Genomic DNA, 12,972 nt, shown 5'->3' on the forward strand with positions numbered 1-12,972 from the left:
TCCATGTTAGTACGTGCCAAGCCCACAATTGCAAACAATTCTGCAAGATATAGAGCCTTTTTTAAACGGCCGATTGGGAGATCAATGGTTGCAGATACGCAAAAATAGACCTCAAAATCGGAATCTACGCCCGATTTTACCCCTTATATCTAACTATCGTTATGGGTTTTGTGAAGGGAAGGGTTACCTTTTTTGGACCAAAGTTTGTCCAAGGTTTGGTGGCCGGGATAATAGTATTCTTTGACATGCCCTCCAACATTTTCATACATGTACATGAAAAGCAGCAAACTACCGTAGTAGAAATGCCATTGCCTCTGTGACGGGTCAGAATAGAGTCGCTGAGTGGACAGATTGCTGTCTGGGCAACTTCACCTTTTGCTGTCGGGATGGCCGCAAAGCAGTAATGATCAACTCAACTGTCTTTGTTCGTATCCTTCTGTGGCTCGGATGCTGCATCATGCAGTGAATCACCTCGCGATCCACAGGACAGCAGCAAGCTGTTCCTCCAGCGGCTGAGACCACCTGGCATTTTTTTCAATAGGGTCAGCATGTGGAAACATCTGGCTTCTGGTCACAGTTTTCAACCAGGCTCCGATGTCTCTCTCACTACCTTGACAAATGTCAGGGACAAGCACTCGATCCAACAACTCATTCTCCATTTCTCTTCCCTTTAAACACAACTCCACCAAACCACTTCAACATGTCCGAGTACGGATCGCTCAAGGCGGGATACGCTGATCTCCAGGGAAACGCACGCCTTCCGTTCTACCACATTGCTAACCCTGACGTCCGAGCCTACCTGGCTGAGTTTGTCGGCACCTTCATCCTGGTGCTTATTGGTGATGGTTCCGTAGCTCAATACGTCCTCGGTGGCGGCGACGCCGGACACTACCTTTCCGTGAATCTGGCCTGGGGTATTGCATTGCTATTCGGCATTCACTTCTCCGGCGGCGTCAGCGGGGGTCACCTCAATCCCGCGGTGTCGCTCGCCTTGGCAGCCTTCGGCCGATTCGAGTGGTACAAGCTCCCCGGCTACTTTGTTGCTCAGACGCTGGGAGCGTTCGCAGCAGCTTGGGTCGTATTCATCGTGTACTACCCGTGGTTCGACCTCCAGGATCCCGAGCGCGCGACTACCCAGGGCATATTTGCCACCTACCCGAACGAGCAGATCCCCAACTGGTGTGGCCTCGCAAACGAGATCGTTGGCACGGCTCTGCTTGTTAGCGGCATCTTCGCTGTCGGTGACCAGCTCAACAAGCCTGCCAGCCCCTACACGTTCCCGGCTGCAGTGGCGTTGATGCTGACCTGCGTGGGGATGGCATTCGGCCTTGACACCGGGTATGCTCTCAACCCCGCCCGTGACTTCGGCCCTCGTCTCTTTACGTTTTTTGCTGGCTGGGGCTGGAAGGTGTTCACTGGCCGTAGCTTTTACTTCTGGATCCCGGTCGTCGGCCCTTTTGTTGGTGGTCTACTCGGCGCTGGTCTGTACGTCGGACTAATTGAGAACTTCCATCCCCGCGAGTAAACTGCAGAGTTTAAGTTTTAGATGATAGGGTGTAGCTAAATGTCCTTCGCGAATGCAAATGCAAAATGATTTTTCTTTCTTGCTGTGCTGTATGGTCAACTAAGTTTACAATACATATAGCAGTGCAAGATGAGATGCTAGACATGATATGGATGTGATGTTATTCGGGCGGATCTGTTGGTTGTGTTCGATATTAATGCCAACGTTCGAACAAAGTGACCGATTCACTAAAAGATGGCAGCAACTTTTCGGTGTTCCATTGCACTGGAGCATCGTTTGTTACTTCATGAAGTGGCCAATCGCAAATGTCCCTTCATAAAGTAACTTGAAGCTCACGTGCATCAGATCCATTCTTCTTCTGGTCAAGTCCTAGATAGATATACTCGCTCCCATGATGCTGCGCTGCTCCGTCCTCTGCTCGCTGCTGCTGGCGCTCAGCTCCGCCGCTGTGATGCGCGTGCCCATGATCAAACGCAGCGATGACGAGTTCGTGTCCTCTCTGCTGCACGACGTGCACGCCATGCAGCGTCCCGTCGTCTGGAGTCCTGACGCATCCCCAATTAATAACCAAAACGAAGGCCAATCCACTGTAGAGGGCTCTGCCAGCGTCGTGATCCGCGACTTCCAGAATGCTCAGTACTATGGAGAGATCTCCATCGGGACGCCGCCTCAGCCGTTCGCCGTCATCTTCGACACAGGCTCGAGCAACTTGTGGGTACCCGACAAGAAGTTTGGCTCGCACAATGTGTACGACCACGACAAGAGCAGCACGTACAAACCCAACGGTACAGCCTTCGACATCATGTACGGTAGTGGTCCCGTGTCGGGCTTCCTATCACAGGATAAATTGGAGTTAGGCGGTCTTACAGTACCCGACCAGTACTTTGCTGAGGTGAACGTGACCAAGGGTCTGGGTCCGGCCTATTACCTGGGCAAATTCGACGGCCTCTTCGGTCTGGCCTTCGACACGATCAGTGTGGACCACCTCAAGACCCCGTTCCATCGCATGGTCCAGGAGGGTCTACTGGACGAGCCCGTCTTCGCCTTCTATCTGGGTGACCAGAAGGATGGCGAGTTGACGTTTGGAGGAGTGGATAAGGCTCACTACAAGGGAGAAATCGAATATGTTGATGTCACTAGTGCCACGTACTGGTCGGTCAAGCTCGGTGCAGTGGAGACGAAAGGAGAGAAGCTGACGGACGTGGACAAGGCCATTGTGGACTCTGGCACCTCGCTCATCGCTGGACCGAGGATCAGGTGGCCAAGTTGGCGGCGCTGGTGGGTGCACACAAATTCATCATGGGCGAGTACCTCATCAGCTGCACCGCTGCGGCTCCCGACATCTCGTTCGTTCTCAATGGCAAGACCTACACGCTGACCAAGGAGGAGTACACGCTCAAGAGCGGCCCCATCTGTCTCTTCGCCTTCATGGGAATTGACATCCCAGCCCCCGCTGGCCCGTTGTGGATCCTGGGCGACGTCTTCATGCGCAAGCACTACACAGTCTTTGACTGGGGCACCGACTCTCGCAAGCCTCGCGTTGGTTTTGCACTCGCTGCTTAAGGTTCTTGAAGGTGAAGATGGTGACTGTATGAAAACTCCACGAAGACGAGAGAGAGGGCTGTGTTTTAACTTGTCGAAAATGATCTTCTATTTCTGTGGTCTATTCTAATACGTAGAATTAATACTGTACTGTAGAACTTAATGCAATGCTTAAGGCTCCATGAGTAAGGTAAAGCAACAGACACCCCGCACTAGCGCTGCCTCACCGTCTAAAGCCACCCCGCGTGACTCGGAATCTTCACAGGCAGCGCAACTCAGCGTGCTGGCGCTGCAAGCAGATGCACTCGAACATGATGAAGCGGTGCGCCAGGAGCTCAAGCGTAGCGGCTTTGTCGTAAGGCAACAGGCTTTGGTTCATCTGTCGATTGATGCAGCACGACAGTTTGTGCTGGAAGTATGCAATCCACACAGCGCAATGTATCGACCGCCACCACTGGAGGAAAATGAGGACGAAAAACTACAAGCAACTTCTGAGCAACATGATGCAGTTAGTCGAGCTTCGAATGTTAAAGCCAACTTGGAGATGACAGAAGAGGACAATGAGATCTTGGAACATGCTATTCACGCGCTGGCCAGTGGCCCAGCGTTGATTCTGGGGGTCGAGAAGCCGAACGCTGTCGCTGAACTACTGCAACTTGTCGGCCCGGGAGACCCAAGCGCCTGGACCGAGGGTGCATCTTCCTGTCTTCGAGCTCGGTTTGCTAAAGACGCACCTCGAAAGCTCGGACTTCGCTGTAGCACTCACGAGAAGACAGCAACACACGAGTTAGCTTTCCTGCTAGCGCATTCCGGTAACAAGACACACGCTTACGGCCAAGGCCACGCCGCTGTGACGCCCCCGAATGGCAGAAGTGGTGGTAGGACATCAGCCATGGGGCTGGATCAACTCCTCAACTTTCTGTTCCCGGACCACTTACAACATCCGACTTCAGCAGGTCGATTGTTCGTCTTTGGGCTCTATGGGCCCCTAGACAAGTGCTCAAGGTTACGAAGCGGCGAGAAAGGCCTCCATGTTGTCACTGATCGTGAGCTCACGACTATGTCGGCGCGTATGGAGCGAGAAGATATTCTGGCGGTGTACGGCATATGCTCATTGTCACAAGAAGAGGAAGAAGAAGTGGTGCGTCAAGTGGACAATCTACTGAAACGGTTCCCACAGTATACACCACGTGACATCGAGACGCTATTCGCTCCATTGCCTCGAGATTCCGACGGTCACATGAGTTTCCACGACATGCAGCAAGCTGTACTGAAGGAGCGTCTGCGTCGAGTGGTGTGTATGAAAGAGCGGCTGCATCCAGCACTGGCTGAACCCGTTCGCAACCGGTTTTCTCGCACATTAACTCGCCTCACGGCAACAAAAACTGCTGGTTTAATTAATGGAGCGCCGTCGAGTTTCTTCCTCAGAGATATTGGAGCCACCAACGTGGAGAACGTATCGTTGGTCTCTCGTCTGCTCAGTACCCGCTCGTCCCAGATCTGCCAAATGGAAGATGGCAATTCACCTGCGCTCACTCAGAACGTGCGCCTGGCTCGCCCCGACAAGGCCCAGGGCTTCACAGAGCGCGAGCCGTGGAATCCAACATAACTTAGTTGAACTTTTCCACGAAGTTATTTTTCGAAAATGAATTAATGCTACCTCCGCTCGGAAATAGATAACCATTTGTTTTTTTTGTAGTATAAAACTTGTTACTGTCAAAGTTATCTATTTTAGCCAATCCGATCGATTTGTAGCTGCTTGCATGACACACAAGATGAGCCATTCGAGAATCGATCGACATGCCGTTTGCGCAGATCGTGCTGGGGCCTCCAGGCTCGGGCAAAACGACGTACTGTAATGGCATGCAGCAGTTCCTGCAGGCCAACCACCGAGATGTGGCCGTAGTCAACATGGACCCGGCCAATGAGCAGCTGCCGTACGTGGCCGACGTGGACGTGTCCGAGATGGTGTGTCTCGAAAAAGTCATGGAGGAGCTCGATCTTGGTCCCAATGGCGGTGCGTGCCACAGAATAAATGGGAGCCCAATAGATAACGGACATTATGTTAATATTGGAGTTGCAACTGGCTGCAGGTCTCGTGTACTGCATGGACTACATAGACGTCAACTTTGAATGGCTAGAGGACAAGCTCGCAGCTCTTAAGAACAAGTACGTGCTGTTCGACTTTCCAGGCCAAGTGGAGCTTTACACGCACGAGAACAGTGTGCATAATATTCTACAGAAATTGCAGAAACTCGGGTACCGGGTACGCATTTTAGGTGGACGATGGTTTACGCATTATTTAGCTGATATTTGTTGTTACCTAGTTGGCGGTAGTGCACCTTGTGGACGCCCACCATTGTACAGACAGCTCCAAGTTTGTGTCGGTAGTGATGCTGAGCTTATCGTCTATGGTGCGATTGGAGCTACCGCACATTAACGTGTTGTCTAAGATCGATCTGATGCAGCAGTACGGTAAACTCGGTACGTATCCGCTCGGGTTGCTCTGTAGCGCTTGTCTAAAGCTGACGGAGGTTCTACAGCGTTCAATTTGGACTTCTACACGGACGTGCTGGATCTACGTTATCTATTGGATCGTTTGGACGAGCCTGATGACGCCGAAGACGAGGACCAGATCTCACTGGAGCCACGACATACAACGATCCCCAGCTCAAGACTAGCAGAGCGATTCCGTCGCATGAACGAGGCGCTGGTCGACGTCATCGAAGACTTTAGCTTGGTGAGCTTCTTGCCCCTACAGATTCAAGACCCTGCAACGATCCAGAAAGTCGTTGCAGCGATCGACAAGGCCAACGGCTTTGTCTTCACCGGTGTGGACTTCCAGACTGCAGTCGTCAAGGACTACGCCTTCGGAGATCAGAGCGCAAATGATGTTCAAGAGAAATACCTCGACAAGTAGAAGACCAACCTTAAAAGATCCTTTGTATTACCCTCTCGGACTGCGCATGTTTTGTCTAATGGTCGCAAGCTTAGAAGAAAATGCCTCCTTCCTCTTCTTCCGCTGCCTCGTCGACGTTGCTCAGATATTGCTCGTAAGTGGACGACGTGGGGTGCAACGAGGGCATCCCTGCCGTAGATAACGAGCTCATGGACATCGAGTTGCGTCCAGTCATGGCTCCACCCAAACCACCCCCTAAACTTCTACCAGCAATACCACGACCAGCCAGTGAGTTTGTTGTCCTTGTCTGCGGAGTTTCTTCGGATGTTGCAGCCTCGTCGCCCTCGCCCAGACCCTCGAAAGGCGACGACATCATGCCTTCAAAGCTACCGTCACCCATGTAGCCCAAGTTACCCGACGGCCGGTTCAGACCCGCCTCATTACGCTGGAACGACAACAGTCCCCCACTACACGCAAGCACAGCGAGTTAGCCTAACATACTCAGCAAAGACAGCAGCGACGTCAATAGTTTACCTGGTTGCAGCGTTGCGGTCGAATAGTCGCAAGTCGTTCATGGAGAAATTGCGCTTGGCAGCCGTCGATACCTTCGTCATCGCGTGGACAATCTCCATGACTTGGTCCACATCGTTCACAAAGTACTTAGCTGCACTGGGCTTCTTGCCCACAGTCACTGTGAACATGTTGCGTCGACTGCGCACGTCCTCAAGATACTGGAACATGAACTCGTCCGACAGATCGTCCCCCATACACAAGATAAAGTCGACATACTGTCCACTGGTAGACTCGATGGTGGACAGAACGCGGTCTACAATCACACCTTTGTCCACCCCCTCCGGCCGCACTTCGAGATAGTCTGTACCCGTCACCACTTCCACTTGGAAATGCTCCAACACCTGCAGAAGTTGATCGTGCAGCTCCTTCGCTTGCAGCTGGCCAAACTCCGGGTCAGCATCACGGTACTGCCATAGCAGCGCACTGCCTTTCAGTTCAATGTACGTGCCGTGTGTGCGTTGCGTATAAATATCCATGACGGCGTGCGTCACATCCTTCCACGAGTCATCAAAGTTGTCCTTCGTGCACAACCAAACTCCTTCCTCCACTTCGCTTGCCATACTGTTGGAGCTGCTACTGCTCGACGGTTGTGCAGCCATGCTACCAGCACTAGCATTACCTCCAGTCCCCCACTTGTACAAGTATCCATGCTCTGCAGCAAGACCCAAACCACGCACTGAGCCCAGGGTTTTCTCCAGATCCAAGCGCTCTTTTCCACTAAGTACGAACACTGTGTTACGTGGATCGGCACACAGCAGTGTTAACGAGGCCAAAAGATCCGACGAGGCCTTGGGAGTCTCCGTTTTGGACACAAAAGCGTTCTGCTCATTGCCCGTAATGTACTTGGAGAAGTTGTGAGTGCCAGCAGGTTCTTCCGATGTCAACGTGTTGCCGTAATCAAAGAAAATTACACGACGGAAAGTCTCGCGATAAGCTTTGGCAACAACATCCGTCTCCAGCATCTTGAAGCCGGCGTTAAACTCCAGCATTCGAAAGCCCAATCCAAGACCGTACCCCATGTACTCGCCCTCCGCAGTCTGCTTCTTCGTCCGCTTGAGATCCACCAGGATACGCTCCGCCCATTTCGTCCGCGAGTTTGTCGTAATATACTCCAGATCCTTTTTATGACGCGCAGCGCGCTCTTCGTCCGACATCGTCAATGCCAGCTCCATCGCCTGAATAATCTCATCACGTTTCCATGGGTTTACAGCCACACTGCCTGTCAGTACGCGACTACTTCCCGAGAACTCGGACACAACCACAACACCTGGGGACTTGGCGAGTTCATGAGCGTATATGAACTCAAACGGATACAAATTCACCGCATCACGCACTGAAGTAGTGAGCAGCACATGACCCACACGCCAGAGCGGCAATCTAGAAGCCATGTCCGTGTTCTCCACTTCGGAATAGGCAAAAACTGGCTCGTTGCGGTTGACGCCAAAGCGGTCGTTAATACGCTTCATATGCGCCAAGATCTCTGCGCGGACACTATCCTTCTCTGGGGTTGGATTGGACGAGTCCCAGATACCGATCTGCACGAGCTGCACCTTATCCACGTACTCTGGATGCTGCGCCAGGAAAAACTCGATTGCTCCAAGCTTAAGTAAAATTCCCTTCAGTCTCTCCACGCGATCCACACTCACAAACACCTTCCGCTTGCTGCTCTCGTACTTAGCTGCAAGCACTGCTGTATCCTGCTCCACTTGGACGCTAGAATTAATCCTGTCCATGAATGAAGGCTCGATACCGATATGACTGATAGTCAGCATGACCATGCGGCCATTATACTCCACGCCAATGTAGCCGCCAGGCTGAGCGCTGTACTTGAGGCCGAGAATGCGACGACAGCTCGTCAAGAAGTGACGGGCGTGCTCGTACAAGTGGAAACCAATATGATCCGATGCCAGAACACCACGCAATAAGTCTGCGCGCATTGACAAAGTCCGGAAGATCTCAGAGCTTGGGAATGGCGTGTGCAAAAAGATACCGACGTTGACACAGGGCAGACGACGTGTCAGGAAACTCGGCGCTACCAGGAGATGCAGGCCATGTACCCATACTAAATCGCCTTCATTGTAGACTTCAATGACCTTGTTGACGAAGATCCGGTTGACTGTCTTGTAGCTGGCCCAGGCATTGCGTTGCTGGCTAGGGTTCCACCAGCGCGTAGGGAGAGCTCCATACACATCCACGATGTTGTGAAAGACAGGCCAGAGCGTACCATAACAGAAATTGTGAAACGTCGAGCCCAGAGGCTCCGATAGAAACACAGGAACGCAGTGGAAGTCCTCGAGTTGTTTGGCTAGTCGCTCTTCGTCTTCCTTGGGGATGGGCTCAGCACAGTGAACGGTACCGACCCATGTTAATCTCATGGAGCTCACACGGTCCCAATTGGCTTCACGGTACGAGTCTTTCAGCAGTCCAGAGGGACAGATGAGGTTGTCATCTTCCCATTCGATATGGTAGTGACCTTCTGGGGTTCTATGCACAAGAACGGGCAGTCGGTGAACAGCGATAATAACTCCATCCGTCGCCTCCATCGTCACGTTACTACTGGCTGTCGGTCGTGGAGACGTGGGTGTTAAATTCGTCGGACTAGCCACCTCGTCTCCGGGCATTGGGCCCGACCCCGTTCTCACCCTGGCGGAGGCGTGTCTTGAGTTGCTCGCAGTGGGACTTGCAGTCTGTTCGCTCTCCTCGGCGATCACGTCCGTCAACAGTCTGCCAGATCCTGGTGGGCGTCTGTTATTTCGATGCAATGTACCGCCTCCATCTTCACTCCCGTTGGCACGTCGATCCACAAAAGCCTGACCTGAACTGAGTCGCGGGATAACCCCCCAAAACGCAGGAGGGGCGACATCTTCGTCGCTCGCGTCGGCTGTTTGATCAGCGTCAGAATTGACGACTGTGGAGGTTCCAGCGGTCTCGTCGTCGCTGCAGACTGAGGAGCGACGTCTAGGCCGGCCATCCAGTGTATCCTGTGTCTGTACGTAGCCAGCACCGACGGTGAGCTCTCTGGTGACCGGGCCGGACTCGGCTGTGCCCTCATAGCGTAAAAAGCGACTGCCAGAGCATACAGCATAGCGATAGCGCACTACGGAGCCCGCGGGCGCTAAAACGGGCTCTAAATTGTACCAAATAGGGTACAGATCGGGTGTCGTGACTAGTTGTAGACCGCCCTCGGCTCCTGCCCCGCCTGTATTGGGCACCACATCCACAGATCCTCCCAAAGCTGGCAGATCCCCTACGAGCCACAACGTCTGGCCATGACCCAGCGGTGCACACACCTGGAAGTCCACCCTCGTACCGGGTGGGGGAGCAGGCAGCCCCCAGCCCACGGCGTGGCGCAGCCGCTGCAGCATCTTTCAGTCAAAAACTGCTACGAAAATAACAAAAAGAGGGGGCGACGGATCAGAATCGAGTTGAGGCTCGAGGAATGGGAGGAAACGAGAAGCGTACTGTGTCGCTTGGAGAGGCGCTGCTTGGCCTTGGCCGTCTCTCTCGGAGCCTCCTGCTGAACCCAACAAAAGAACAAAAACGCTCGGACTTAGGAGGAGGTGTCACTAAAATGAGAGTGACATCTGTGCATGTCAACCAGCCTCAGTACAGTACAGGCATTATACCGGTACTGGGAATGCCTCATACTGTCCATGTAGAACTTCACGGTAACTGTGCGAAACGCGTAATTTCAACACCGGCAAAAAAAAAAAATTCTAGCTGCAAAAACGTATTTCTCAATATTTAAAATCGTGAGTTGTGGACAAACTGAGTAATATGGCCTTTCTGCCAGTAAGTTATTTTGCGCTTTAAATTACCGGTAAGTCCTTTTTTATAAAGCTGCTTTCTTTATTTTGCAAAAGAATTATTTTTTTTCAAATCTTCAGAATCGCAGCCTCTAGATTGGTGGCTGTGAGCGGAGATGTCTCCAACATGCACCAAGCTCCCTGCTTATCATTTTCAATTCCGTCTTGACCCTCAATAATACCTTCACGACTAAGCAAGTCTGCGGCTACTACTTCGCTGCTCTTCTGGATGCCCAGGACGAGCCGACAGAGCATTTCCGCCGCCAGTGCTGCAGCGGGGCTGTCGTAGCTTTGGCGTCAGAGGAAGACGCTCTACTCAAAGAGTCACTAATATTAAGCTCCTTATCCAACGAAACTTACAGCCCACGACCAGGGCTCAAAGTTAATACCTTAACTTTTATGCTTCGAAACCAGAAGTGTTTTATTTACTATTATTGCGGCAAAACCGCCTAGGGGTAAATGCATCGCTTTAATTATCTAGCACAATTAAGCCTAATCACATGCGTAACGTGTTCCTTTTAGCCAGCGTATTGTGGCGTAGCAGGATTAGCAAAATCTACGAGATTGCTGGTTCCAGCTTACCAACAGCGCCCAGACATCGACTAGCGAAGCCCCCCCCCCGATGATCCTTGATCTGCTGAACTTTCCTCACCTTGTGTACCCGTCGGTAGGGCGGGATCTTGCTCTCTCGGTAACTTCCGAAGAGTTCAAGTGGTGAAGCTTGAGTGTCTTGGCGAGACGTGGGGGTGGGGTGCAGCAGTAGTGGTAAGCTCTTCACTCTGCGTCCGTAGTTGTTACTGGATCCCAAGCGAATATTCGAGCTTGGTGGATCCAGGGCCTAGATCTGGGATCTGGCCGTAGAGTTGTCTTGCGGGTGTGCTCCCTTGCCTTTGTTTTCCTTTGCGTCGTACTTGCCGCTTCCTGTAGCGGGGTCTTGAGAGTTGAGAGCTTCTTAGGTATACCCGGCCAAGTAGTAAATCCGGTTACCCTTTCAGATCTGCACGGGTAAAGGAAAGTTCACTCCACCGAGCTCGTACGGCCAATGTAGCTCGACACTTGAGGGCAGGGAGGCACTTGCGTGATTGTGGTAAAGTGCTTTCTCAGAAATAAGAGACTGGATCTGACGAGGGGTCACTATCCCAGATTAGTGACAACACCAAGTGGTTAGGGAGGATCTGGATTGCCCGGCATGAATCCGCGCTGCTCGAAGTGAAGTGGGTCAAGGTAAAGCGGCATCCTATATGGGTCGACGATGGATCCGGCATGGATAGTATACGGAAAGGCAAGATCCACCAAGCGGAGACTCGGATCGACCCTCACCCGATTACACCTGGGGGATATGGGATATACCATGTGCGGGTGGATCAAGTGGGGATCCTATGGAGGAAGGACGGTAGATGTCATCTCAAGGTGGATATGGTATCAGCGACAAACGAGAAGGCAAGATCCACCGCGATATGTCTTAGACCCCATACTTCCGAGCCCGGATCCAAGAGGGTGAGGATCCCACATCAAGTGACCTGGATCCAGGATATGGGGATGGTGGATGCGACAAATCTCGGACTTTCGTGGAGCGATGGCGAGATCACAGACAGTCGTAAGACACTGTTGGTTGATCGGAGAGCTCAGATCCATGACGAGTGTACACTTGCAGTGAGGTGGATCAAAGCGACCTGGATCCGGATGAGTGTACCCATAATATGGCGACCTTAATGATTACGCCATGGATCCGGTGGATCTGATGATAATACAGCTGGGATGCTGGGCCAAGGAGAAAAAAAGACATGCAGGCGAGCCTGGTCGAGGATTTAACAGGTCAAAGACATAGAAGGTAGAAATCCAGGCAGGTATAGGCTTAACTATGAATCAGAACTCAATTTGCACAGTATCACGCAATTGCCTTCCTGCCCTCAAGAATCGGAACTACATTGGCCGTACGAGCTCGGTGAGATAAGCTTTCCTCAAGCTTCACCACTTATACTTTTCGGAAGTTACCGAGGGAGCTATATACCGCCCTACCGACGGGTACACAGATAGAGGAAAGTTCAGCAGATCAAAGATCATCGGGGGACCCCTCCGTTAGTCGGTGTCTGGGCGCTGTTGGTAAGTCGGATCCAGCAATCTCGCAGATTTTGCTAATCCCGCTACGCCACAATGGTGCGCGTGTCCGGAGCTTTTGGTGACTCGGGATTTCACCGTGAGTCCCAAGAAGATGCCCAAGTGAAGATTGAGTCAGGGGAAGAGGCGTCATCGGAGGTCGGATCGACGAAGACGCTGCTGAATGAAGCAAGATCCGCGGATCGATGGAGTCCTGGGAGGAACTTTGTCGACGGAAGAGAGGTGGGTTCCGGATCTGGATCTAGAAGAGAAACTCTCTATCATCCCCCAGGTCCCCGTTGGGACCCCTGCGATCTGACGCAAGGCAACGCCGCTACAAACAAGGAAAAGTGAAGGCGAAACGGTATGCATTTGCAGATTCACCGGTCAAACCAACACCGTACCTAGACTAAAGCCCGCTAGTCGAAAGACGAGAAAGAAGGTCGATACGAGTAAGACTACGCGGAAGAAAATGCAAGCTACAGGGTTGGAAGAAGAAGACCAAGCTGGATTCAGATCAAGCTGGTCCG

The 12,972-nt window shown here is 52.2% G+C and overlaps 4 protein-coding genes across 4 annotated transcripts; 3 read left to right on the forward strand and 1 right to left on the reverse strand.

The window, feature by feature from the left end:
* Positions 1-700: 700 nt before the first annotated feature.
* PITG_09386 (aquaporin, putative) lies at positions 701-1,525 on the forward strand (the record flags this gene model as incomplete). Its single annotated transcript, XM_002903600.1, has 1 exon — positions 701-1,525. One exon carries the CDS (start codon positions 701-703, stop codon positions 1,523-1,525), a length of 825 nt encoding a protein of 274 aa, XP_002903646.1.
* Positions 1,526-1,916: 391 nt separating this feature from the next.
* PITG_09387 (aspartyl protease family A01A, putative) lies at positions 1,917-4,676 on the forward strand (the record flags this gene model as incomplete). Its single annotated transcript, XM_002903601.1, has 3 exons — positions 1,917-2,691; positions 2,736-3,064; positions 3,333-4,676. 3 exons carry the CDS (start codon positions 1,917-1,919, stop codon positions 4,674-4,676), a joined length of 2,448 nt encoding a protein of 815 aa, XP_002903647.1.
* A 191-nt stretch (positions 4,677-4,867) lies between these two features.
* Positions 4,868-6,023, forward strand: PITG_09388 (GPN-loop GTPase 2, putative; the record flags this gene model as incomplete). The annotated part of the gene is made up of 4 exons (XM_002903602.1): positions 4,868-5,084; positions 5,161-5,333; positions 5,395-5,551; positions 5,611-6,023. The coding sequence occupies 4 exons, from the start codon at positions 4,868-4,870 to the stop codon at positions 5,985-5,987; spliced, it is 924 nt and encodes a 307-aa protein (XP_002903648.1).
* Positions 6,024-6,035: 12 nt separating this feature from the next.
* Positions 6,036-9,904, reverse strand: PITG_09389 (trehalose-phosphatase, putative; the record flags this gene model as incomplete). Its single annotated transcript, XM_002903603.1, has 3 exons — positions 6,036-6,433; positions 6,501-9,145; positions 9,251-9,904. 3 exons carry the CDS (start codon positions 9,902-9,904, stop codon positions 6,058-6,060), a joined length of 3,675 nt encoding a protein of 1,224 aa, XP_002903649.1.
* Between the last annotated feature and the right edge of the window lie 3,068 nt (positions 9,905-12,972).

Source organism: Phytophthora infestans, genomic scaffold, assembly GCF_000142945.1.
Source record: "Phytophthora infestans T30-4 supercont1.14 genomic scaffold, whole genome shotgun sequence".
NCBI lineage: Eukaryota > Oomycota > Peronosporomycetes > Peronosporales > Peronosporaceae > Phytophthora > Phytophthora infestans.